Genomic DNA, 23692 nt, shown 5'->3' on the forward strand with positions numbered 1-23692 from the left:
ATAATGCAGGGGAGGAGGATGCAGAGGGTTGGAGACGTGCTACGATTTTGAATAAGGTGGTCAGAAAGGGCTTAACTGAGAAGTGACACTTGAGAGCTTCTGCAGATATCACATAACTAGTTCATTCATTCAATACGATCATTAGTACTTATTGGGTGCTTTATTATGTACCATGGCTGATTCTGGGTCCTGGAGACAGACCGATGAATGAGACAAAGTCCTTCCTTCTGTGGATAGACAGACAACAAACAAGGAACCAAAGAGCATAAAGTCAGATAGTGATTCCTTGCAATGAAGGACATAAACCAAGGTAATGTGTTAGAGAGAGGAGGGGCAGAAGTGGCTAGGTTGGACAGGGTAGCTGGAAAAGGCCACTCTATGTGACAATGGGTGAACTGAAGGGAACCTGCTGTACAAAGATCTGAGGAAAGGCATTCAAGGTCGAGCAGTAAGCAAGGGCAAAAGCTGTGAGGTGGGCTGGGCCCGTTGGCTCATGCCTGTAATCTCAGCACTTTGGGAGGCTGAGGTGGGAGGATCGCTTGAGGCCAGGAGTTTGAGACCAGCCTGGGCAACATAGTGAAACCTCATCTCTACGAAAAATAAAAAAATTTAGCCAGATATGGTGATGCTCACCTGTGGTCCCAGCTACTCAGGAGGCTGAGGCGGGAGGATCACTTGAGCCTAGGAGTTCGAGGCTACAATGAGCTGTGATCGGGTCACTGTACTCCAGCCTGGGTTACAGAGTGAGACCCTGTCTCCAAAAAACAAACACACAAAAAGCTGTGAGTTGGGAACAAGTGAGGCTAAGGTGTGGGAGATGAATTGCTTCATGTGACAAAGCAAAGCACGCATGGTTTGGAAACCCATGACTAAGGTCAGACCTAGGAAAAACTGAAACAGAAAATGTTTACAGCAACTGCCTCTCCTCTCTTTCTTCTAGATACCATTTCCTCCCCTACAGGTGCTTTCCCTGCCTCATTTTATCCTTGAGCTCTTTCTCTTTCACACTTGTTCTCAAAAAAGGATATGATAGCTCATGTATACTAAAAAATAATAATGTGAAAAAGGGATTGTTCCATCTAAAGGTATTTACATTTGAATTATGACCTTAATTATGAAATTTGATGACCTTAATTTTATGACCTTAATTATGAAATCTGAAATTAATCAACAATTTGGGTGTTGGAGTATCTTATTGTTGGGGGAACATATGAATTTCCTATTGCTGCCGTAACAAATTACCACAAACCTAGTGACTTAAAACAACACAAATTTATTCTTTTACATTTCAGAAGATTGGAAGTCCAAAATGTCGCAGCAGAGCTGTGCTCCTTTTGGAGGCTGTAGGGGAGGAGAATCAATTTCCTCTTCTGGCCCCTAGAAGCTGCCCACATTCCTTGGCTTATGGCCTTGCATCACTCTGACCTCTCCTTCTGTCATCACATCCCCTTATCTAACTCTGGCTCTCCTGCCTCCCTCTTTTAATTTTTGAGATAGAGTCTTGCTCTGTCACCCAGGCTGGAGTGCAGTGGTGCCATCATAGCTCACTGCAGCCTCAAACTCCTGGGCTCAAGTGATCCTCTTGCCTCAGCCTGCTGAGTAGCTGGGACTACAAGTGTGCATCACCACACCTGGCTAATTCTTTTTTTTTTTCTTAGAGACAGGGTCTTACTATGTTTCCCAGGCTGGTCTTGAATTCCTGGCCTTGAGTGATCCTCCTGACTTGGCCTCCCAAAGCGCTAGGATTACAGGCATGAGCTACCTACTGCTCCTGGCCTTCTGCCTCCCTCGTGTAAGGACCTTGTGATTACTTTGATCCCACTTGGGTAATCCAGGATAATCTCCCCATCTCAAGACCCTTAACTTAATCACATCTGCAAATCCCTTTTGCCATGTACGGTAACATATTCACAGGTTATAGGCATTATGACATGGACATCTTTGGGGGCCATTATTCTTCCTACCACAGGATGTGTCATCCTGGGTCTATGAATGGGGTCACCAGACAGCTCCCTACTTTCAGGTTGCTTCTGCTCATTATTTCTATTGGAATTTTAGGAATGAAATAGTTCTGTAGTCTTCCTGAAGGGCAGATTGCCTAAGTCAGTTGTATAATTCTCCTTAATTTTACCTGCAGTTTCTGACCTCACTGGAATTTGAAAAGCAAAGGTCTAGTGAAGCAGAAATTAGCAGGAGTCTGAGTCGGCGACCTAAAAGGATAGACATTATTGTTTGCCAAGAAGTCGAGGTACTATAATGACTGCTACACATGGTGCCCAAGGAGCTGCTGTTTCCAGCTTTCTGGTGCTTGGGGAAATAGTCCTGTTCCTGAACCTCCCAGCAGAGGACGGTATTGAATCCTGTGGTTTAATTTAGGGTCTCTGAACTGCTTGGCTTCCAACCTCTCAAAGACTGGTCACCTTGAAGCAGATCAGTACCTTAATGAACACTGTATATTTCATAAGCCAAATTCTGTCACCAGTTCCTACTCTGAAGGGTTTGTTATTTGGACCCTTCCCGTCCACATTGCTTTGACCCATTACCCTTTCTTCCTTCACATGTCCACTTTACTCAGATACTGGCTGAGTTAGAATCATTTCTATTCACCAGGGTCAAATTTTCAAAGATTTGTGCCTTATTCATTAAGTAGGCATAGGTTCACCTCCATTGTCTCCTGTCTTCTTTCATAGTTTTTGATGTGTTCATATCAAATTATCGATATTTATTGATAAACAAAAAAGGTGAGTTTATCAGGCATTCACCTGTTTAACTGCTATAACTAGGTAAAATAATGGTTTATGAGGATTTTTAAACTAAGTTGACTTTAATTTTCATTGTTACTTATATTGCCTTAAATCTAAGTTAGATTTCGGAAGGATATGAATTCTCCCACACTTAGAATTGTAAATATTATTTTAGAGGAGATTTATGGGTCTGTCACTACTATGTGTGTGATGTGAGCAAGTCATGTAGCCCTTCCAAGACTGTTTCCTCCTCTATTAAATTGGAATAGTAACAGTGGTACCTTTTCACAGTGTTGTGAGTAATAAAAATCTATTGCAAGTCAAGGGCTTAATACATGGGGGCAGGTAATCAATATTTGTTGAATAAATGTCTCTTTGTTAGTTCAGTTAACTTTCGCCATACTGATGAAGGTCTGTTAACACAGGATTGAAAGCACTTAGTTATGGGCTATTATAGTTGGATAACATAAAACCAAAACACCTGTGCAAGGGCGGTGTGTACCCACATTTGTTTCAATTTATCAGACATAATGGTGTTTATGCTATGCATCAGACTGCCAACTGCTGAGGTGTGGGCTAGGCAGCTTATAAAAAGTTCTAAGTATATATCTCTCGGTATATAATAAAACATTATTTAAAACTTAAAAATAGTTTCGAAAATACTGAACTTTTCCCTAGTAGCTGCCAGTAATAATGGTCATGGGTTTGCTAAGGCAATGTAACAAATTCTGGAAGAAATCGTTCCTAAAGATCTCGCTAGGGCTGAAATTAAGATATGCTGGATCTCTGCTTTAAAAAGTGACTCTGGAGGCATCCGCGTGGAGCAGAAGCAAGCACAAACCCAGAGGCTGCATGCTACAGGTTGGTGAGCGGCCTTCTCTGCCTCCTAGATTGCCTTTGGGCCGCTCCGACCCTTCAGCACCAGCTGTTTAAAATTTCAGCTTTCTCAGTCCCTGTATTTTCAGAATTTGTATCTTCGCAGCCGAGCCCAACGACTCCCTTCCACAAGATGCAGCCTGGCAGGGATGAAGGTTTATCAGACCTTTGCTCCACGGCCGTGCGCGCCTCACACTCAACTGGGGGAAGGCTCTGACTTACAGACTTTGTTTCCTCACGAGCCTGGCCCCGGTTCCGGAGGGCCCGTGGAGGACCTGGGTGGGCTCACTGCTCTTCCGCTCACTGAAGCCAGCTAGGGCCCCCTGCCCAGGTCGCTCTTCTCAGGCACCCAGCACAGCGCCCGTACCCGCCTGCTCTTGGGCCACCCGGGTTGGAATTTTGGGGAAACTAGGTCATCCAACAACGGCAGTGCAGCCCAAGCGATTATCTGAATTCTTCCAGAGACTGAAAGCGGAAGACCAAGGGCGCGGGTTGGGGCTCTTGCGGGAACTCCCCAGGCCGCACCTCGCCGCCCCGCCCCCAGCACGTAGAGGGCGGGGCATAGGGCCGGTCGATGCCCCGCCCCTCGGCCGCGCGCCAGCAGGCGGAAGTGACGGGAGCCCAGAGCCATTTCCGGCGGGCCGAAACTAGGAAGAAACTTGGAGGTGCTCGGACGCTCCAGGCACGATCTCCGCTGGTCCTGTTGCCCGTGGCCCGGGCCGCGCTGAGCTGTCGGGACACCTGGCCATGGGGCAGCCCGGGCCTTCCGCAGTGTGAGGCGCAGGGCCTCCTGCGGGCTCCTGTGACAGGCCGACGGTGGGCGGGCGGGAGGCGTCGTTTCAGCCACGGTCGCGGCCACAGCCGCCGGCCCTGGCCCCGGCATCATGAACATAGACGTGGAGTTCCACATCCGACACAATTACCCCTGGAGCAAGCTGCCTGCCAACGTGAGACAGGTACGGCCAGAACCTGGGAGAGGGACCCCAACTGGTTCGGCCCCGCCCCGTAGTCACCTGCTCGCGTCGTCCGCGGGTCCGGGGCCGGCTGCTCTAGGCTGACTCCTGCCCTTTCCCCTGCCTGGGTTTCGGGAAAACCGACCTGCAGCCCAGGGGTGAAGAGGGGATGGCTGTGGGGCCACAAGACCAGGATGGGGCCATTGCTAAATGGGACGGAATGGTGTCCACAGGACTCGCCTGGCTCCTTTGCCCGCAGTCCCCATTCAGCAGGCGTCTGCGGTAGAGATTTAAAAACACAGTTTTTAACCTCCAGAACTTCAGGAGGTTGGGAAAGGAACGAGAAACAAATGAATACGATACAGGGTGATAGCAGCTCCTAGGTACCTTCATTATAGTATATGTAGGAGCACAGGGAGGAAGGAATTGTCCTGGGAAAGTTGGGAGGATGTGTAGAGGAGGCATTTAAATTGGGCCTTGGAGGACGAGTGAGAGTTAGATAAGAGAGAATAAAGATTTTTCCAGAGAAAAGAAAGTCATTTAAAAAAGTTTAGATGAGTGATCGAACATGTCTTGAGAGTAGCGAGTGACTGAATATCAACAGAGTTTGGAGGTGTATATATACTGATGTATTTGGAGATGGTGTTTTGTGAGTGGGTGGTAGCAGATGAGGCTGGAAAAGTAGTCAGGGTCAGATTTTTAAGAGGCATGTGTGCTTTGTTTCGCTGGACTTTATCCTGTAGACAAGATGGGTTTATTATTAGGCTTCAACAAGAGAGTGACATGAGATTTTTGAGAGTTAATGCTCAAATTTTAGAGTGTCAGTTTCACTCAGTATTTAGTGGATATTTATTGAGTACCTGTTAGGTGCTATGTATTGTTCTGAGTGCAGGTAATTTGCAGCAGTCTACAAGACAAAGACCCTGCCTTCATGGAGCTTACATTTACATTATGGAAAGATAGGTAGTAAACAAATAAATGAAAAAATACAAAACATAACAGGTGGTATTAAATCTTACAAAGATAGTGATATGGGTACGTATAAGACACTGTTTCTGTGGTCATAGATTGACCTTCAGTGCCTTCCATTATACTTGGTTGAGAGTGCAGTTCTGTTTTCTGTTGGTGCTGGTAAATGGTGTATTTGGAAAGTTTGGGAGGGTAGTGGTGATGGTATAAGGATGATTGTAGTGTAGTTTACTTAACCCCACCCCCAAACCCTTTGGGGACTCAGCTCTAGAAAGTGAATAATTTAATGTTCTGGTGATACATCGTGTGACAACAAAAATACTTTCATTTTCAGTTACCAAAAACCAAGGGAGTGGAAATATAAAGAACTTAGAATTCTTGGGTGACAGTGGCTGCCCTTGTGGCATTTATCTTGAACTGGGAGAACAAAGCTCTAAACTTAAAGGAATAAGTTTCTGTTGTTAAGCTTGAATAAGGACTTTGACAGACACTCTCATACATTAGGGTTTTGTGGCAAGTCTGAAGAGGACTGGAAGAACCAACAATGTTTCGATTCTATTTTTACTCTTCCTGTTATCAAAATAAATGTAACAGAATGGAAGAAAGATGAGTGATTAGATTATATCCAACATGAATATTTGATTTTAATTAGTATTGGCAAAAGGGTTTCCAAAATTTAGTCATGACTATTTAAAAATAATCATTTTTTTTTTTTAAAGCTCATTCAAAACAATGGCTGTTTTAGCTTAGGATAAGTTTGGCCATTAGTAGATGTTGCAGAATCCATCTGTACAAGTTTACTTTCATAAACTTTCTCTAGTCTTACCACTGTTTCCCTAGGTCAAGCTTTGTCTTAGATTACTACATCAGCTTTCTGTCTGGTCTCTTGCTTTTAGAATAGGGCCTTCCCATCCATTTTTCACATTACTCTGGGGTGAGTTTTCTAAAATGCACACACAATCCTATCTCTACCTGTCTCTTTTGTGTTGCTTATAGCTGCTTTTTGAATCAGTCTCATATTCACTCCTGGGAGGTTTCCCTGACCTTCTAAATCGGCAGTGGTTGCCCCTTGGGTATGTTGCCATAGCACTGGATTTCTCACCTGTTATAGTGCTGATCCCACTATGGTGCATTTTGTGGTTATATAACTTGTTTTGCTTTTGTACCCTGAGCACCTATCATGTAGTCAGCTTTTAGTAAATATTTGTGGAGTGAATGAACGGTGGCATCAGTCTGAGATTTTTCCTGGGCAGCCAAAGCTCAGTCAAAAGTGGGAAATAGGCCAGACAGGGTGGATCACGCCTGTAATCCTAGCACTCTGGGAGGCCGAGGCGGGAGGATCGCTTGAGGTCAGGAGTTTGAGACCAGCCTGAGCAAGAGCAAGACCCTGTCACTACTAAAAATAGAAAAAAAAAATTAGGCAACTAAAAATAGGAAAGTGGGAAACATTCCTTGTATGGAAAGAATTTGTCTTTTGGCATTATAGACTTTAAGTACTTTGATATAGTTTCCAGTAAGTTTTGATGGGTTTAATTTGTCTCATATTGTCCAGGTCTGAAAGCTGGGGGCAGGTGATGCAGATTTTTAAAATAATATATTTTAAGCCAATTTCATTTTATATGGATAGATGAAATATTTTTTATGTGATATGGGTCATGTGCTAGACTTTTAAAAATACATTAAAAAGTTGTAGATAGGGCCATTATTTCATTATTTTCTACAGTTTACCAGTATCTTGTATTCATTGTTTAAAACAATTAATAGCCCTTTTATTTTAAGAGAAATCTTGTGATGAGATTCTATATAATCCAAGAAGAGTCATTTTTTTGGGTAGGGGGGAAAGGGATACATTTTGGGATGTACATGTTGGGATTGGGGTTTGTAGGAGCAAAGGCTTTAGAAAATCTTTGTGCTTTTAGCATAATCTTCAGCGCAGTGGGTACTTTATAGCTAGTACCTTCTTCCATGCCACCCCTTCCTCTGTTATAGTTCCTTTTATATGCAGCCCAACTTCATTTGTCAGACCTGGTAAGTATTTCTGCAGTATTGTCTCAGAATAAAATAACCTTTTTAAAATTACAGTCACCTTCTGTAGTGGCAACAGTGTTTTAAAATGTGAGTGGTGGGAGATTTGAGGTAGGAGTGGGAGGAGAGCCCAAGAATCTCTGAACAAAGCTGTTTTATTTTACATACTTGGCTAGTGAGGAATAAAGCCAGCTTTTAATGTGGTTTTTAGATATGTGCACACACGTGTATTGATTGATCAGGACCAGTCATTGCTTAATGCCTAGTGCATAGCTTACATGCTTGATAGGTGGTGTATTTTTCAATAAAGCTTACAAATAATGGATCTTTATATTTTATGTGACCCTTATTTTTATTCTGAAGTTACCAGTAATGGAGTTTGAAAGGGAGAAAATGATTGTAAGTTAGGGTAAATTAAAAGACTTCCTTTGAAACAGAAGAGCAAAACCTCAAGTTTGGAAATTGCTCAGATTTTAGCAAAATTGTGTGTTTGTTTGTATGTGCGTGTATTTTGTGTTCCCTGAGAAAGAGACTTTTATTTGGCAGTGGAGCTAGAGAAAACCTTTAAAAGTTTTACAGAAAGCCTGCTGTTTTGAATCCCCTAAATATTAATATCTTCAATGCTGACCCTGGCTTTGCTACAAAGAGGGTGGTAGGGTAGTTTCTCTACAATGAACTTTACTCTTAACCACTTGCAATGTTAAAACACATGAAAATAATATAAGCACATACATTTTGGCAGTATTGAAGAGTTCTGGTTTAACCCGTGATAGACTAATCTAGATGCAGGAAGAAAGATACAGTCGACTCTTGAACAACATGGGAGTTAGGGGCACCAAGTCCCACGTAGTTGAAAATCTGCATGTAGCTTTTGAGTTCCCCAAAACATAACTAATAGCCTACTATTGACTGGAAACGAACACAGACAGTTGATTTGTATGTTATATATGTTATATACTATATGCTTAAATTAAGCTAGAGAAAGGAAAATGCTATTAAGAAAATGATAAGGAAGAAGTATATTCACTATTCATGAAGTGGAAGTGCATCATCATAAAGCTCTCCATTCTTGTCATCTACACATTGAGTAGGCTGAGAAAGAGGAGTGGTTGAACTTGTTGTCTTAGGGGTGGCAGAGGTGAAAGAAAATCTGTGTATAAGTGGACCTGCGCAGTTCAAACCTATGTTATTAAAGGGTCAACTGTGCTTAATTTTCTTGTATCATGTCCCATTTTTCTTAGGATATTACCCATCAGTGTGTCCAGTTATTGGGCCAGTTTATTTAGATGTGAGTTTCATCCTCTTGTGAAGATTGCCTTAAGTGAGATATGGACGTTTACTTTGGCTTTCAAAAACCTATGAGTAAGAAATAGGATGAACTGAATCCTCTGATCTTTCTGTCATGACTCTCCTAAAATGTCTAATTTCACTTTAAAATGTGTCAGAAAGACCGTATCTAGTAGTCTAATCAAGGAGGGGGACAATAATTTATATTAAATTAAATTTATGGTTTCACATTGAATATAATGCTGACTATAATTAGGCAAATTTACTCTTTGCTTTCATGAGCAACTCCCAACTTTGAACTTAAAACACTAAGTGCACAGCTAGAAAGTTTTTTGCTCATTAAAAAATATATCAGAATTCTAAAATTGTCCAAATGTTTTCTAATGAAGCTATAAGGAGATGACTTTTTAAGATGCAATCTTATATACATTTAAAATGTACATTGCGGGGAACATGGCCAGTGTTCCCCGCAAAAAACTGGGTCCCTTTGGTAGAGTTGCAAGGGATAAGAAAATAATAGAGAGAAATGGAAAATGGAAGAAATAAAAGAATACACTGAGACAAAGATATAGTTTTATAAGTTTATAAAGATTATAGGCAAAGCGGGAGCTCAGGGGGCTTAGACCTCTCCGTTGGTCTCAAAAAAGCCCCGAATGAGGTCTTACATGGTAACTTATAGGAAATAGTGAATAATTGCCAGGGGTAACAGATTTACATAACAGCAGGTAGTTCCTCTCAGGTTAACAGATTTTTAAAAGGCTTTTACAGAAGGCTTCTACAGATTCTTTAACTAATTCTATTTACGTGAGCAAACGGTCACAGAGTCTTTCAAAGGTTAATTTCTAAATTCGAAGGTAAATTTTATCATTTAAACAGAGGGGTTAACAGAGATATGTAGGCTCCATGTTTATTAGGTTATTGTGAATGGAGACAGGTAGTCTAGAGTGGTTCAAACAAAAGCTTTGCTTTTAGCCATTCGAGAAGGTGTCGTTTCCGGGAAGTTGTTTGTTTCGGAGGGCACTCCATTGTCAGCTCTCAGCCTATATAGTTTTTAACAGATTCACTTGTGCTTTACAAAGAAAATCCAATTCTTTAGGTCTGAGAAACGTGGCGCCTTGTGGGATACAGCCGCTACTGCCTTTCAGAGACGCCCTTCTGAGTGTAACAGCATTCGAAATGCAAACCAACACGTTCACATATTCCTTCAGGGCAAAGCTCTGCAAAACTCCTAAGACAAATCCTGTCCCCAAACATGTTTAATACCAAATCATGGAGCAACAGTACATGCTCCAGAATTCTTTTTTTTTTGAGACAGAGTCTCACTCTTTTGCCCGGGCTAGAGTGAGTGCCGTGGCGTCAGCCTAGCTCACAGCAACCTCAGACTCCTGGGCTCAAGTGATCCTCCTGCCTCAGCCTCCCGGTAGCTGGGACTACAGGCATGCGCCACCATGCCCGGCTAATTTTTTCTATATAGATTTTTAGTTGTCCAATTAATTTCTTTCTAATTTTAGTAGAGACGGGGTCTCGCTCTTGCTCAGGCTGGTCTTGAACTCCTGAGCTCAAACAATCCGCCCGCCTCGGCCTCCCAGAGAGCTAGGATTACAGGCGTGAGCCACTGCTCCCGGCCCAGAATTCTTAATCTTTAATAAACATAGCCTTCAGCTCAAATAATTATCAGACAGAAATCTGTCCTTAGTTGTCATTCTTAAATTTAAATACATGTAGGTGCAGGAAATCATCTATCCATTTAACACACGCAAATTGGGGGCAGTCAGGAAGGAAATCTTTTAAAGTAGAACTTTGTTTTTGTTAAGTGAAGTTATGCTCTCATACTGCTCTATTTGTTCTTAAATACTTAGGATAATTTTAGTAAGTCTTTTTAGAAAGGCAGACCAAAAAGAAACACATTGAGTTTTTGCTTTAATACTATAGCAGGAAAGTTAATATAATAAAATTTAAAAAAATATTCTTTAGTTCTGGAAATTAGAGATGCCAGGATAAAATTAGAGGGCATGATTTTAAAATCTTAGGGGAAAAAAAGTAACTATTGTTCAGTTTGGAAGCTATTTAAAATCTATTTGAAATTTCTTTTAGAGTCTTGGAAATTCACAGAGAGAATATGAAAAGCAGGTTGTCTTGTACAGTATTCGCAATCAGTTACGATATAGAAATAACTTAGGTAAGTAGAGACATTTTTACATTGGGGTGGAAATGACTATTGATACTTCATCATTTTCATAAATCAATCCTATCTTTTCAATACATATTTCATAGCACTGAAATTATTCCATGTACAAACTTTAAGAAACTATACTAACCCACTCCACCTAACAACAATTTGTATTAGCAAGTAGATTTTTCTTTCTAATTCTGATAACAATTATTTTTTAGAGTTCTGTTTATAGATTTATTTTACCTGTAAAATATTAATCTTAATTCAAATGTTCTCTTTTTGCCTAAAGTGAGAAAATATGCCAGAGAAGAAAAAGTACATTTGTTCTTAATAATTTTTGGCTTTGAGTTTTGTTTTATCTACACAAATAATTCCAAATAATATATATTATTATTATATTGGAATTATTATTATAATTCCAAATAATTATATAATTCCAAATAATATAACTTTAATGAAAAATTCTTTCTGTAATAATTGGAACAAATTTTAAACATAGTTGGTTTCATTATTTTTTTTTTCCTTTTTTAAAAATATTTGCTTTTTATTTGTCAGATTACTTTGATTAGTCTGTTCTATTTCCCTGCAAGACTTTCCCTCTGTATTACTCTTATTTGAAGCACAATATTTCAGAGATAGCTTTTCTGCATAAACATTCTTCATGAAAGTCAGAGGGCTTTTTAATTTAAAAAACAAAACAAAACAAAAAACCCAGCAAATAATTTTTAAAAATAGACTTCCCTGAAAACTAGCATTTAGTTTGGCTATCTTGTAAAGCAATATTGTAAGGAATTTGATGAATTCTAGCCTATGTTTTATACCTTTTGGGTGGGGGTCATGCTTGTTTTCTCGTTTGATAAGAATTATTTTCTACTTATCTGTGCTATTATACATTTTACTTATATACTCTGAAGTCTGTTTCTTGTGGTATAATTGTTTCTTTGTTTCAACTTAGAATATTTTATTTGTTGTCTTCTGAATTTTCTTTCGAATTACTATTGGTTTGTAAAGTATTTCTACTTATAGTTAACATGTAGCCATAAGAAAACTAAAAAAAAAAAAAACAAAACTGAATGATTTCCCTCTTTGCCACAGTTAAACATGTCAAGAAAGATGAACGCAAATACTATGAGGAACTACTAAAGTACAGTCGAGATCACCTCATGCTGTACCCTTACCATTTATCAGATATCATGGTGAAGGGCCTGAGGATAACACCATTTTCGTACTATACTGCAATTATGGAGGTGCGTTTATAGTGTGGGTGAACCATAGGGAATGGGATGGGACTACATGTCAGATACTCTTAGCAGATGATTCTGAGCTTATAGAATAAAAAGGACTTTTGGTTACAAGTTAACTGTTTGAGCCACACTTGTACAAGCAGTTGTCATTATTGATGTTTTCATATTGGAAAGGTATCTTTCTATTCCATGTTCTTGAAGATGGTATTGATCCTTTGTGCTATTGTAGCATTGATCAGTCATTTATGTTAGCAGACTCCATATAAAATTTATTGCTTTTAATACATGATTAATGTTAAAAAGTAGGTGATGGAATTGAACATCAAGCTCAGAGAAACTTAACTATTCGCTAACTGTATAAAGAATAAATGATGACATAGACCTGACATTATATAATACAGGTGTCAGGAAAAAGAAATGTATTAGTAGTCCTGGTTGTTAATCTCTTTCTGTAATTATTAATTATTAGTTGTTAACCTTTTTCCAAAAGTTTTTAGGCTTGTGTTGAATAACTTTAATTCTAGTTATATACTATTTTTAAGGAAGCTTTATGAAAAGATTGGCAATATTTATATAGTATTCATTTGCTCCTTAATTATGTTTGAGTGTTCCTATTTTGGGCTTACTAGCTACGTGAAGAGCAGAGAGAAGCCTAGAACTAAAGGAGTTGGGAACTACGGTAACAGCGAGGTTAGTTCCCTTTATGATGTAGTGTCCTTTACCATGAGCTCCCTTTGCTTATCTCCTTAAGCCCCTTCTCCATGGACACTTTTACAGCCCTGTGTTTCCCAAGTCCCTCTTTTGGAGGAAATGCTAGAGACAGCTTAAGGCCTGATAGTCTGGGTAGCACAATGAAGATGGCAGCTATCAGTAAGTAGAATAGTTACTGCCATCTCTTGGATTGTTTTTCTCATGTGGTCCACTAGGTTTGGGCCTTTGGGGGATAAATAGATGGAATTTTTGTCCCATTTATCAGCTTTCTTTTTAGGTCCATCTATGTGCTTGCTGCCCTTTGGTTTCTGTTCTTACATCGTTGGGTATGGCTCCGGGGTTGAAAATGGGTCTTATCCCTCCAGTAAAACAGTTGGTTTATTATTGGAGAAACAGATTGGGTGGAAAAAGCTGACTACAGAGTTTGACTCTGCTGCTAATTGGGATTCATAGGAGCAAAGACTACTAAGTGATTAAAATCTTTGTGGTAATGCGTGTTTTGGATGCATGTTGTTGGAGCTGTGGCTCATTATTTAGCCTTCTCTCAAGGTAGAAGTCTATGATAAAGTGTGATATGAAGTGTGGAGAGGCTAGAACTCTGAGCTCTAGTAGAGACATTCCTCATCAGCTTCCACAGGGCAGATGTTACAGGGCAGCTGTCTGGGATTCACAAAGTGTTGTAAGAAACCCAGACCAGAAAGTCTGCCCTTTAATTACTAGGTTGGAACCATGTGGTAAGTGCCACAATGTGGCATGCATGCTTTAGGTTGCCAACCTATGATCTCACTGCTTCCTGTAATAATTATTGTTGTTCTGTTCGACTACTGTAATATATATTTATGCACATGTTTTTAATCTAAGGATATTTTGCATTTCAAATTTTAAATTTTTTCTTTTTAAAAGGACATTATGAACAGTGAGAAAAGTTACGATTCATTGCCCAATTTTACTGCTGCTGACTGTAAGTATTTAGTTTTGCTGTTGGAGGTAGTGTTTAGATTTTATCTTTGTGCATGAATACTGTCGTCTGTCAGTATTGTAATACGTGTTTTTAATCCGAAATTCCTGAAAAATGGGAATAGCAAGCAACATTTTTATTAGGAATTTTTATCAGATGATACAAGTCAAGTGTAAGATTCAGCCTGAATATCTAAAAGAGGAATATTTTAGTAGAATCAGAATCAGATAAACAGGATGACTAATCTATATATTTCTAGAGAATGAAGTTCTTTTTGACACTTGGGCTGTGAATATACCAAATGAGGGAAGTAAATTTGTGCACAATATTTTTGCAGTGTGATACGTGGTTTTTACTAACACAATTTGCTGATGTTTTATTCTTATTTTAATTGTGTATTTCGAAATATGACCATAGTTCTGTTGTATAAGAGGCTTTCGCTGAGAAGTACATTTTGATTTCCTAAAATTGAGAGGACTTCTGCTTTTTAAAAATATTCTGATTTATCAAAAGTGTCAGCTTGAATTCATCTCTCCCAGAGTTTAGCTTTCTTTTATATTTTGTTTGAAGAATTCCTTTTAATTTTTTATGGACAGACCATGTTGATCAATTGTCAAAAGATGAACACAAGCTGAGAATTGAGTTTTTCCTAAAATCACTTCTGAATCTACTTACATTTCAAGATGTATTAAAAGTTTTTAAAGACAAGACTCTTTCTTTCAGGTCTAAGGCTTCTTGGCATAGGAAGAAACCAGTATATTGATCTTATGAATCAGTGTAGATCATCAAAAGTAAGTTGGTCATTTCCCTTTTTCCCCCATTGTTTTGGCCTCCTTATCACACAGTTTAATTAGTTTTTTAAGTGGTAGAAATAATAAATTATATTTGTTTGACCAAATGAAATGTCCTTAACACAGAAACAATACGAAAAGAATTCTTCTGTATTCTCTGTATTATCTCTCAAATGATTATTGAATTAGAAAATACTTAAGACATAAAACATTTATTTTTAAAAACTATTTTTGCTCTTTTGGTCTTTGTACTTGCCCATTTTACTCCTAGGGTTCACTTAATGGGTGAAATATGTATACATTTTTAAGTGTGTTTTTTACCTCTTGGGTTTCATTTGAATTTCTGGATTTAGATCTAGATTTAATGATTAGTGTTTTGAAATAATTTATTTTGAAACAATTTAAGTATGACTTTCTTTGTTCAATGTATCTAGAATAGTTAAGATTTTAAAACATGAGAGTTTAAAAAGATATTTATTTAGCCTGTTAGAAACACTCTCATGATTGATATTAGAAGAAAGTGATAATTTTAGGTTGATTGCAAATTCTCAGATATTTGTACCATTGCAGAAATTTTTCAGAAGGAAAACAGCCCGTGATCTTCTACCAGTAAAGCCAGTGGAAATTGCCATAGAGGCATGGTGGGTGGTGCAGGCTGGATATATCACAGAAGATGACATCAAGGTAGAGATCTTTACAAGTTAAACATAGCATTCTTTTTAATTTATTTTACAATTTTTAATTATAATTCTATAATTATTTTTAAAAGTAACACTATTTAGTTTTCCTAAAGAAAATTAAACTTAAATTCAAAATTTAAAATGATCTTAGTAGTCTAGAATATTGGTGAATTTCCAAGATACTCTTTAAAGGTGAGGGAGACTTGACTGGTTCAGGTATAATTATCTGAGAGTGTCAATTAGACAGAAGTTTCATGTAAAGTAGGATGATGCCACAGCTACCAACAACAATAATATTGGCTAACACGTGCTGTGTGCTAGATGTGCCAGGTACTACTGCAAGTGCTTTTTATATTGTCTCATTTAATTTTCATAACAACCCCAGAGATATATTATTTGTACCCCCATTTTACAGATGAGGAAAGTGAGCACAGAACATTTAAGTAACAACTCAAGTCATAATGGTAGTAAAGGTCCAGGATTTTCACCCAGTCAGTTTGCCAAGGAAGCTGTGCTATTATTAATCACTGCGCTAAACTGCTGTCCTGAAGTGATAGGTTCTTTGATCTGGGCAATGCGTTAAGATCAAGGGAATTGATATTCCCAGTGGTCAGACCACATCTTGGAAGGGATATTGATTTAGAGGAAAGGGGTGGAGTGATGAGGGAGCCTAGAGACCAGGTCATATTTATGTGTGGTTGAAGAATCGTAAGTGAGTATATGGACTTTTTTTAGTCTGCATTTAATTTTTCTCCAGAGGGCATAGTAAATCCAGTGATTGGAAGGCTTATAAATTTCACTTCAGTATAATAACTTTCTAACGGAGCTCTCAAACTGTATCATAATAAGCTAGTGACCCATCCTGCCACTGATAATATTCATGTGGAGTTTGAGTAAATTTCTGATTTGAGAGATTCAGAATCAGCAAACCCAATTCAAAGACAAGGAGTAAGTACTGTTATTTATTAGTGAACACTCATTGCTGACCAGCAGATATTGGTACTTACAATAATTTTGTTCTCTAAGTTCTGTTTGTAACGTAGTTTGACACCTTAATTGATGGCTGTGTGCATATAGATTTTTGTTTGGATTCTAGAGGGATAAATGAAAAAAATATGTAGTTCATTGAACTAATGACATGTAATCCTTGGTTTCAACATGAGTAAATTTCAGGAGACTTATGAATTAGTGAATTTGGACAGAACTTAATTGAAAATATTTTGCTTTTCTTAGATATGCACTTTGCCTGAGAAATGCGCTATTGATAAGATCATCGATTCAGGCCCTCAACTCTCTGGATCACTAGATTACAATGTAGTACATAGTAAGTGGTTAGTAGAAATGGTCTTTTGTCAACATAAAAACTTGTTTTAAACCTTCAGTTACTTATCAAGTAGGTACAAAGAGTATTATTCCCTAAGGCATGTTATTGTTTGAAATGTGACCTTAGTCTTTTACTTTCCAGTGTGGCTATAATTAGTCACATACACTAGAAATTTATACAAATCAATGGTAAGAAAAATTTTGTAGTTCTGAGCATATGTAGGAAACCAAGATTTAAAAACTTTAATATAATTCTTTTTCTCTTATGTTTTACTTTTTCCTTCTTCAGATAGAATTCAGTCGTAAGAATCTTTACAGAAAGCCAGAAATCAAATTTTTTTTTTTTAATTGCTATGTGTAGTGTTCCATCTAAAGCAAGGTTCTTTTGCTTCTGTAGGTTTATATAACAAAGGATTTATTTATCTGGATGTACCAATATCTGATGACAGTTGTATAGCAGGTAAGTCTGTGCTAATATTTTTTAATGTTTTTTGAATGGCTGCTAGGTGCTGAGTGCTGCATATCATCTATCCTAGGAAAAACATTTTTCTGCATTGTATAGTAACACATTGTGATGGTTTTACTTAAATTCCTTATTTTCATTTTTATGTTATTTTGGTGTGCATACTATACAAAAATAATAGAAATCCAAGATAAATTTCTCATAATCCCAAATAAAATCAATATTTTTATAAATTCATGTCCCTTTTTAGTCTTTGTTCAGGGAAAAGCAGTTTTTACATATATTCAGTAATATAGAATTGTATGTTCTCCATTTTCACTTAACATACCTATGTCTTATTTTTTTATGTTACTACAGTCTTTTTTTGTCTTTATTTCATTTTCCCTTCCTCCTTTACCCACCTCTCCAAGTTAAACCAATATTAAGGGGCTTATGTATTTCCTTCTGTACCTGATGGATGCATTAATTTATTAAACCGTTCCCTATTGCTGGCTATATAGATTAGTTCCATTTTTTTTTTTTGCGCTACAGTGGTGATGTGGTTGGCATCTTTACCACAAAGGTGCTTTTTTTTTCTTTAGGTTAGATTTCCTACCAGTTTGTAGAAGCACTTATTATATTTAGGTTATATGTTACAAGTATGTTTTGTAGCATATCTTTTAGCTGTTGTTCTTGTTTGTGATATCTTTTTACCAGATTTAGAGATTTAATATTTGTGTAATCAAATATAAAATGTCAAAAATTCCAGGGAATGCTGTTTCTATTAACAAATGAGTGGTCGTAGGGCTTCTTACAGAATTACTCCCTTATATCAGTGTTGAATCTTGACAGTTTATCATGCTCTAATGTGTCCTGACTTTTATTTGGATTAGCATTTGTTTGTGATTCTTTAATAATGCATTTTGAACCATGTAACTATATGAATTGTGTTTTAAGCTTGGAATGGAAGTAACATGAAAAGTAAATGAAATATTAATTCAGTTTATATAGTTGTTGCTATAACAAATAAAATACTAGTTTTAAAATTAGAGAGGTTTTAACAAGGAAGTGATTTCTGGAAGACAGAGGTGGTAGTGATTTCCTGTCATAGGTGGAAAATATAAAAGCATTACTCTAGTCTTCACTGTCATCCAGCGTCCGATGATGTTGACTCATTTGAGATCCATCTAAAAAGATTCATCTTTGACTAGCTCATTTCAGTCCATTTTGACTGACACTTTGAACATTGACTCACATTAGCACTAAGATATTTGAAAGAAGCTGTCAGAGAAGGTCTGAATGGATGGCTGCTTCATTACAGTGGTGTGTTGTTCTTCAGTGCTTCACTTGGTAACTGACAGTTTTTGGTGGTACAAACAGACCCACGGGATGGTAATTGCTGAATTCACCCTACTTGTCACGTGATCTCTCTGGCTGTTCCCCAAATTGGAATAAACTCATGAAAGAAAAGCAGTTTGACAACATGCAAGCAAGCCATCAAATTCAGTACAGATGATACCCGAAGTTGATTTCAAAGGATGCATTTCAGATACATTTCAACAACAACAGCAACAACAAAAACACAAGCCTTGTGGGTGGTGGAACAAATATATATGGAGGAGAGAAATACTTTGAAGGGAATAATCATGAAAGGCTCTGTTGTTGAATATATTTATTTCATTACTCATCAAACTTTCTAATTGCATATTTTATGTCTATCCTTTACGGCTTCTAGATTTCTGCTATGCTTGAATAGAACACCTTTAGGATATATAGTCTAAAAATTCTTGAAAACTTTTGTTAAATATATTTAAATTTGTAGTTCATTTGGAACTTATTTTCATATGTGGTGTGAAATAAGGGTTCAACTTAATTTTTTTTCTTTTTGGATAACCAATAGCATTTGGATGAATGCTAGCATTGTTTTTTCAGTAACTCTTTACCGCTAAATGGCAGCATAACTTTTATCATATATTAAATTCCCCTCTATTGGATACCCTTTTTTCTTTCACTGATACTATATTGTTTTGATTATAATGACTTAGAATAACTTTTAATATTAAATATTGGTTATGGCCAGGCTTTCCTCATGAGTTTTTTAAAATAACTTTCTTGGTTATTCTAAGATGTTTATTTATACATACACACACACACACACACACACACACACACACACACACACACACACACATGTTTTTTTTAATTAACAAATGATAGCTGTATATATTTATGGAGTACAATGTGATGTTTTGATATATGGATACAATATGACGTGATTAAATCAAGCTAATTAACATAGCCATCACCTTACTTACCTATCATTTTTTATGGTGAAATGATTGAAATTTACTCTCTCAGTTATTTTGAAATACACAATTCGTTATTATTCATTATAGCCACCTGGTGTGCAGTAAATCTCAAAACCTTTTCCTCTTGTCTGTCTGAAACTTTGTCCCCTTTGATCAACAACTCCCCATTCCTCCCCCCACCCCAGACTCTGGTAACCATTGTTGTACTCTCTACTTCTATGAGTTCAGCTTTATTAGATTCCAAATGTAAGTGAGATCCTACAGTGTTTGTCTTTCTGTGCCTGGCTTATTCACTTAGCATAACTTCCTCCAGGATCTTCCATGTTGTTGCAAATGACAGGATTTACCCTCTTTTTGTGGCTGAATAGTATCCCATTGTGTATACATACCACATTTTCTTTATCCATTCATTCGTTGCTGGACACTTAGGTTGTTTCCTTATGTTGACTAGTGTAAATAATGCTGCATTGAATATGGGAGTGTAGACATCTCTTCAACCTATCGATTCAGTTCCTTTGGGTATATACCCAGAAGTGGGATTACTGGGTCATAATGGTAGTTCTATGTTGTAGAAAACGTCATACCATTTTCCATAATTTAAAAATTTTTATTAACGTATGTTTGGGTAGGCAATAATTATGATACAAAATTCTGAATTTAGAAGGGGCATAAAAATGTCTCCCTCCCACTCCTGTGCCTACCTGCCCGATTTCTCTCAGCAGCCACTGTTAAGTTTAATTTTTACCCAGATGGTATACTCTAGTTCATGCTTTTTCTTAAAACTAAATATTTTTTAGAGACTATTCCATATCTTTTCATGTGGAGTTGCCTCATTCTTTTTGCTCCAGATATAAATTGTGACTTAGGAAAATTTCTAGCCTCTTAGTGCTTTCGTTTCTTTATCTCTAAAATAGGGGTAATTAATGCTACTGTATAACTTGTCGGGTTAAGAGAATTAAATGAAATTATATATATAAAGTACCTGGCAATAATTTAGCACTTAGTAAGTGTTCAACAAATGTTTGCTATTGCTATTTTATATAAATGATAGTATAGGAAAAGAATTAATGACATCAAATATGGGATTTCTAAAGTATTTCTATAAAGAAACCTTGATCCTTAAAAGTGCCTGAATGACTGGAAATATGGGTGGCACTAAATTAGAAAAGGACATGAGCCAGATCTGTAAAGTGAATAACCTATCCTGAAATATACATCATGTTTTTTTTCAATGTCTTGATGTTGACCATTTGAATTTTGTCTTGATTTTCACCTTTAAAAATACTTTAGGTTTTTGGGTACAGTTAGCTGGTATTAGGCCAGGGGACACAGAGATACCCAAATGCTACTGTGGCCAAGACATTCCTCCTTCCCAGGATATTTTCAAGGGAAGTGTACACACCAGGGAGAATGGCAGAAGAAAGCATAGTGCCTCTTTATTATTGGCTGGGCAGAGCGCTGTGGTGTCAGATTAGAGCATTTGGACCAAAGAGACAGAGATGAGTATGAATGAGTATTCAGCTGGAGAGTGATGATTGGGCTGCCTGCTGTGCTGAAGAAGGTCTTGCCACTGAGCCCACCAAGGAGGATACAGAACAGAAAGCCCCACAGAGCAGATTATACCAGTGACTGCTGGTAACCATGACAATCATGCAGATGAATTTCCCCTCTTCTCCAGGTGGAGGGGGGGTGATGGGGAGAAAGGCAGAGAGAGAGCCAGTACTTTCCATCCACCTGGTTTTTGTGCAGCATAGCAATCTTGCAGTGCTTTGCTTTTCTGCTTTGGCCCAGTCACTCCTGCTGCCGGATGAGCCATCAAAAACCGACATATCAGAAACCCTCTGCAGCCTTCCCTGTTCTGAAGCAGCCCCGATTCCCTTGTCCTTCTGCCAAGTCCGTGTCATCCAGCATTTCCTCTGCCTCAGTAACTGAGAGTTCCATGGTGAATTCAGTTATTCTTTGTGGATTTCGTGCTCTACCTTCACAGTCCTCTCTGTGTAGGTAATGTTGTACATGGCCTTAACTTGGGGAGTTTTAGAAAACTTGCTATGGAGTGGATAAAATAAATCAAAAGCTGCATTGAGTCCCTAAGTTAGAGGTTTCTTTTTTTGTTTAGATATTTAAATGATACTTTCTTATTTTATAAAATCATACCACTGAGAAAAGTCTATTTTGTTTATTTCAGTTCCTCCTCTTGAAGGTTTTGTAATGAATCGAGTACAAGGTGATTATTTTGAAACTCTACTCTATAAGATATTTGTTTCAATAGATGAGTACACTAATGTTGCAGAGGTAAGTGTGGCAACATCTTATGGAAGAATATAATCTCAAGACTTAAATTTGCGTAAAGTAGGTAGAATTATTTAATGATGTGGTTAAAATGTTTTCAAAATCTGTATCTGGGGAGATCATAGACCATTAATATACTTAAATGTCACTATCGTTAAATTAATTCCTGCATATGTATATTAAAATTTTTTTCAGTTAAATTATAGTTTGGTTAAATAACTTTTTACGTGACTCTTTAAAGTATTTTAAACTATATTGGTCTATTTAGGAATTTTTTTCTTTTAAATGAGAAAAATTAAAGAGTAAGGAATCCTGAATTGTTATAGTCACTATCTGGATTTGTACTACTATAAATGTCTTAGAGATAGGGAAAGAAAAAAGTTCTGAATTCAAAATTTATTCAGTCTTCCAATTATTCATAATTTAAAATTTTGCTTACTATGATTACATTTGTCTGTCACAGCTGTGTAAGGTACTGGTAATTCTGAGAATGTAAAAATGAATTTTTATTTTATTTTCCAGCTTGCAAATGTCCTTGAGATAGACTTATCCCTGGTTAAGGTATATTATTTTGTACTCGTTTTATTTGTGTGAATACTGAATGGATTTTACTAGCATATTTTTATCTTGATAAGCTGCTGAGAAATAGGCATTGAGATTCCTGTTAGCTGTCTGAGGAAGTGCACAATGAAGGGCTGCTTACAAAGGTAGGAAAGAGCAAGATAAGGGGTCTTGAATCAGGATTCCGCTGCATGGACTGAAAGAGCCCTCACACTTCTGTGTATGGCAGGAAGCAGCCTAATCGGTATCTTAAAATGAGGTAGGGAGGGCGGAGGGCAAGGCCAGAGAATTGGAAGATTCCTTCCTGTACATATGTGAAGACCTTAAGGGAGGAACAGCCCTACTGAAAATTGTTTTTTCTAGTTATGGTATGAAAATGTTTGAGAATCATGATTAGTCTGTTTTTTCTCTACAAATATTTTGATGTCTGGTTTATTTTAAATGCTAATTTCCTTTGTATTCCTTTCAGAATGCTGTTTCAATGTATTGCCGATTGGGTTTTGCCCATAAGAAGGGACAAGTAATAAATTTGGATCAACTTCATTCATCATGGAAGAATGTTCCATCCGTAAACAGATTAAAGTAACTCATTTATTCCATATGAAATATTAGAGTTTCCTTTTGAAGAAATATTTAATTTTACATATAAAAATTTTATTTTTCTAATCTGTTATTTGAGGTGAACCCTATATGTTAGTGGTTTTTAATCTTTTATGTGTGATGGATCTTTTTTAAAATCTGATGAAAACTAAGAACCTTTTCCCCAGAAAAAAGCACAATTTTACATAAAATTTTGAAGGATTCTTGAATTCCCTTAAGCCTACCCATGGATCTTAGTTAAGAACCCTTGCTCTATGTGGGCAGAGCATTTTGGGGCTACATCTCAGTTTTGGGCTTGAATATAAGACTGGATTTAGATGGATCGTTCATAATGTAAGTAGTGACTTGAGTAGGTATTTTTATATCAGATCATTTATATGATTTTTAAAAAGTGAATGTATTCTTCATTAATAGGAGTACTTTGGATCCACAGAAGATGCTCTTATCATGGGATGGTGGGGAAAGTAGGAGTCCTGTACAAGAAGCTTCATCAGCTACTGACACTGATACAAATAGTCAAGAAGATCCAGGTTAGCAGTAGTAACTCAGTTTAATTTAGAGTCTGTCTATAGGTACAGCATATGTCCTAACATATACTCTTACAGTTATTTTATAGTTTTGTTTCAGATTTTATTTAATCTGCTTGCAATCTTTGGGCACTGTGCTAAGTCTTAAGGGTATAAAATTGACTAGAATATAGTCTTCTAAGAATTAAGTCTAGGGAAAGGAAAGGGAATGTAACCAAAAAAACTATAAC

At 37.4% G+C, this 23692-nt stretch overlaps 1 protein-coding gene across 1 annotated transcript in view; it reads left to right on the plus strand.

The window, feature by feature from the left end:
- Positions 1–4243: 4243 nt before the first annotated feature.
- FAM91A1 (family with sequence similarity 91, member A1) overlaps positions 4244–23692 on the plus strand; it is a 45032-nt gene continuing 25583 nt past the window's right edge. The window contains exons 1-12 of the mRNA XM_012660854.1: positions 4244–4576; positions 10949–11033; positions 12123–12274; positions 13886–13943; positions 14664–14731; positions 15302–15415; positions 16645–16735; positions 17132–17194; positions 21671–21777; positions 22297–22335; positions 22805–22917; positions 23350–23465. Of these exons, the coding sequence (XP_012516308.1) occupies positions 4505–4576; positions 10949–11033; positions 12123–12274; positions 13886–13943; positions 14664–14731; positions 15302–15415; positions 16645–16735; positions 17132–17194; positions 21671–21777; positions 22297–22335; positions 22805–22917; positions 23350–23465 (1078 nt within the window). The 5' untranslated portion in view covers positions 4244–4504. The remainder of the gene's footprint in view (positions 4577–10948; positions 11034–12122; positions 12275–13885; positions 13944–14663; positions 14732–15301; positions 15416–16644; positions 16736–17131; positions 17195–21670; positions 21778–22296; positions 22336–22804; positions 22918–23349; positions 23466–23692) is intronic.

Source organism: Propithecus coquereli, unplaced genomic scaffold, assembly GCF_000956105.1.
Source record: "Propithecus coquereli isolate 6110/MARCELLA unplaced genomic scaffold, Pcoq_1.0 Scaffold68, whole genome shotgun sequence".
Classification (NCBI taxonomy): domain Eukaryota; kingdom Metazoa; phylum Chordata; class Mammalia; order Primates; family Indriidae; genus Propithecus; species Propithecus coquereli.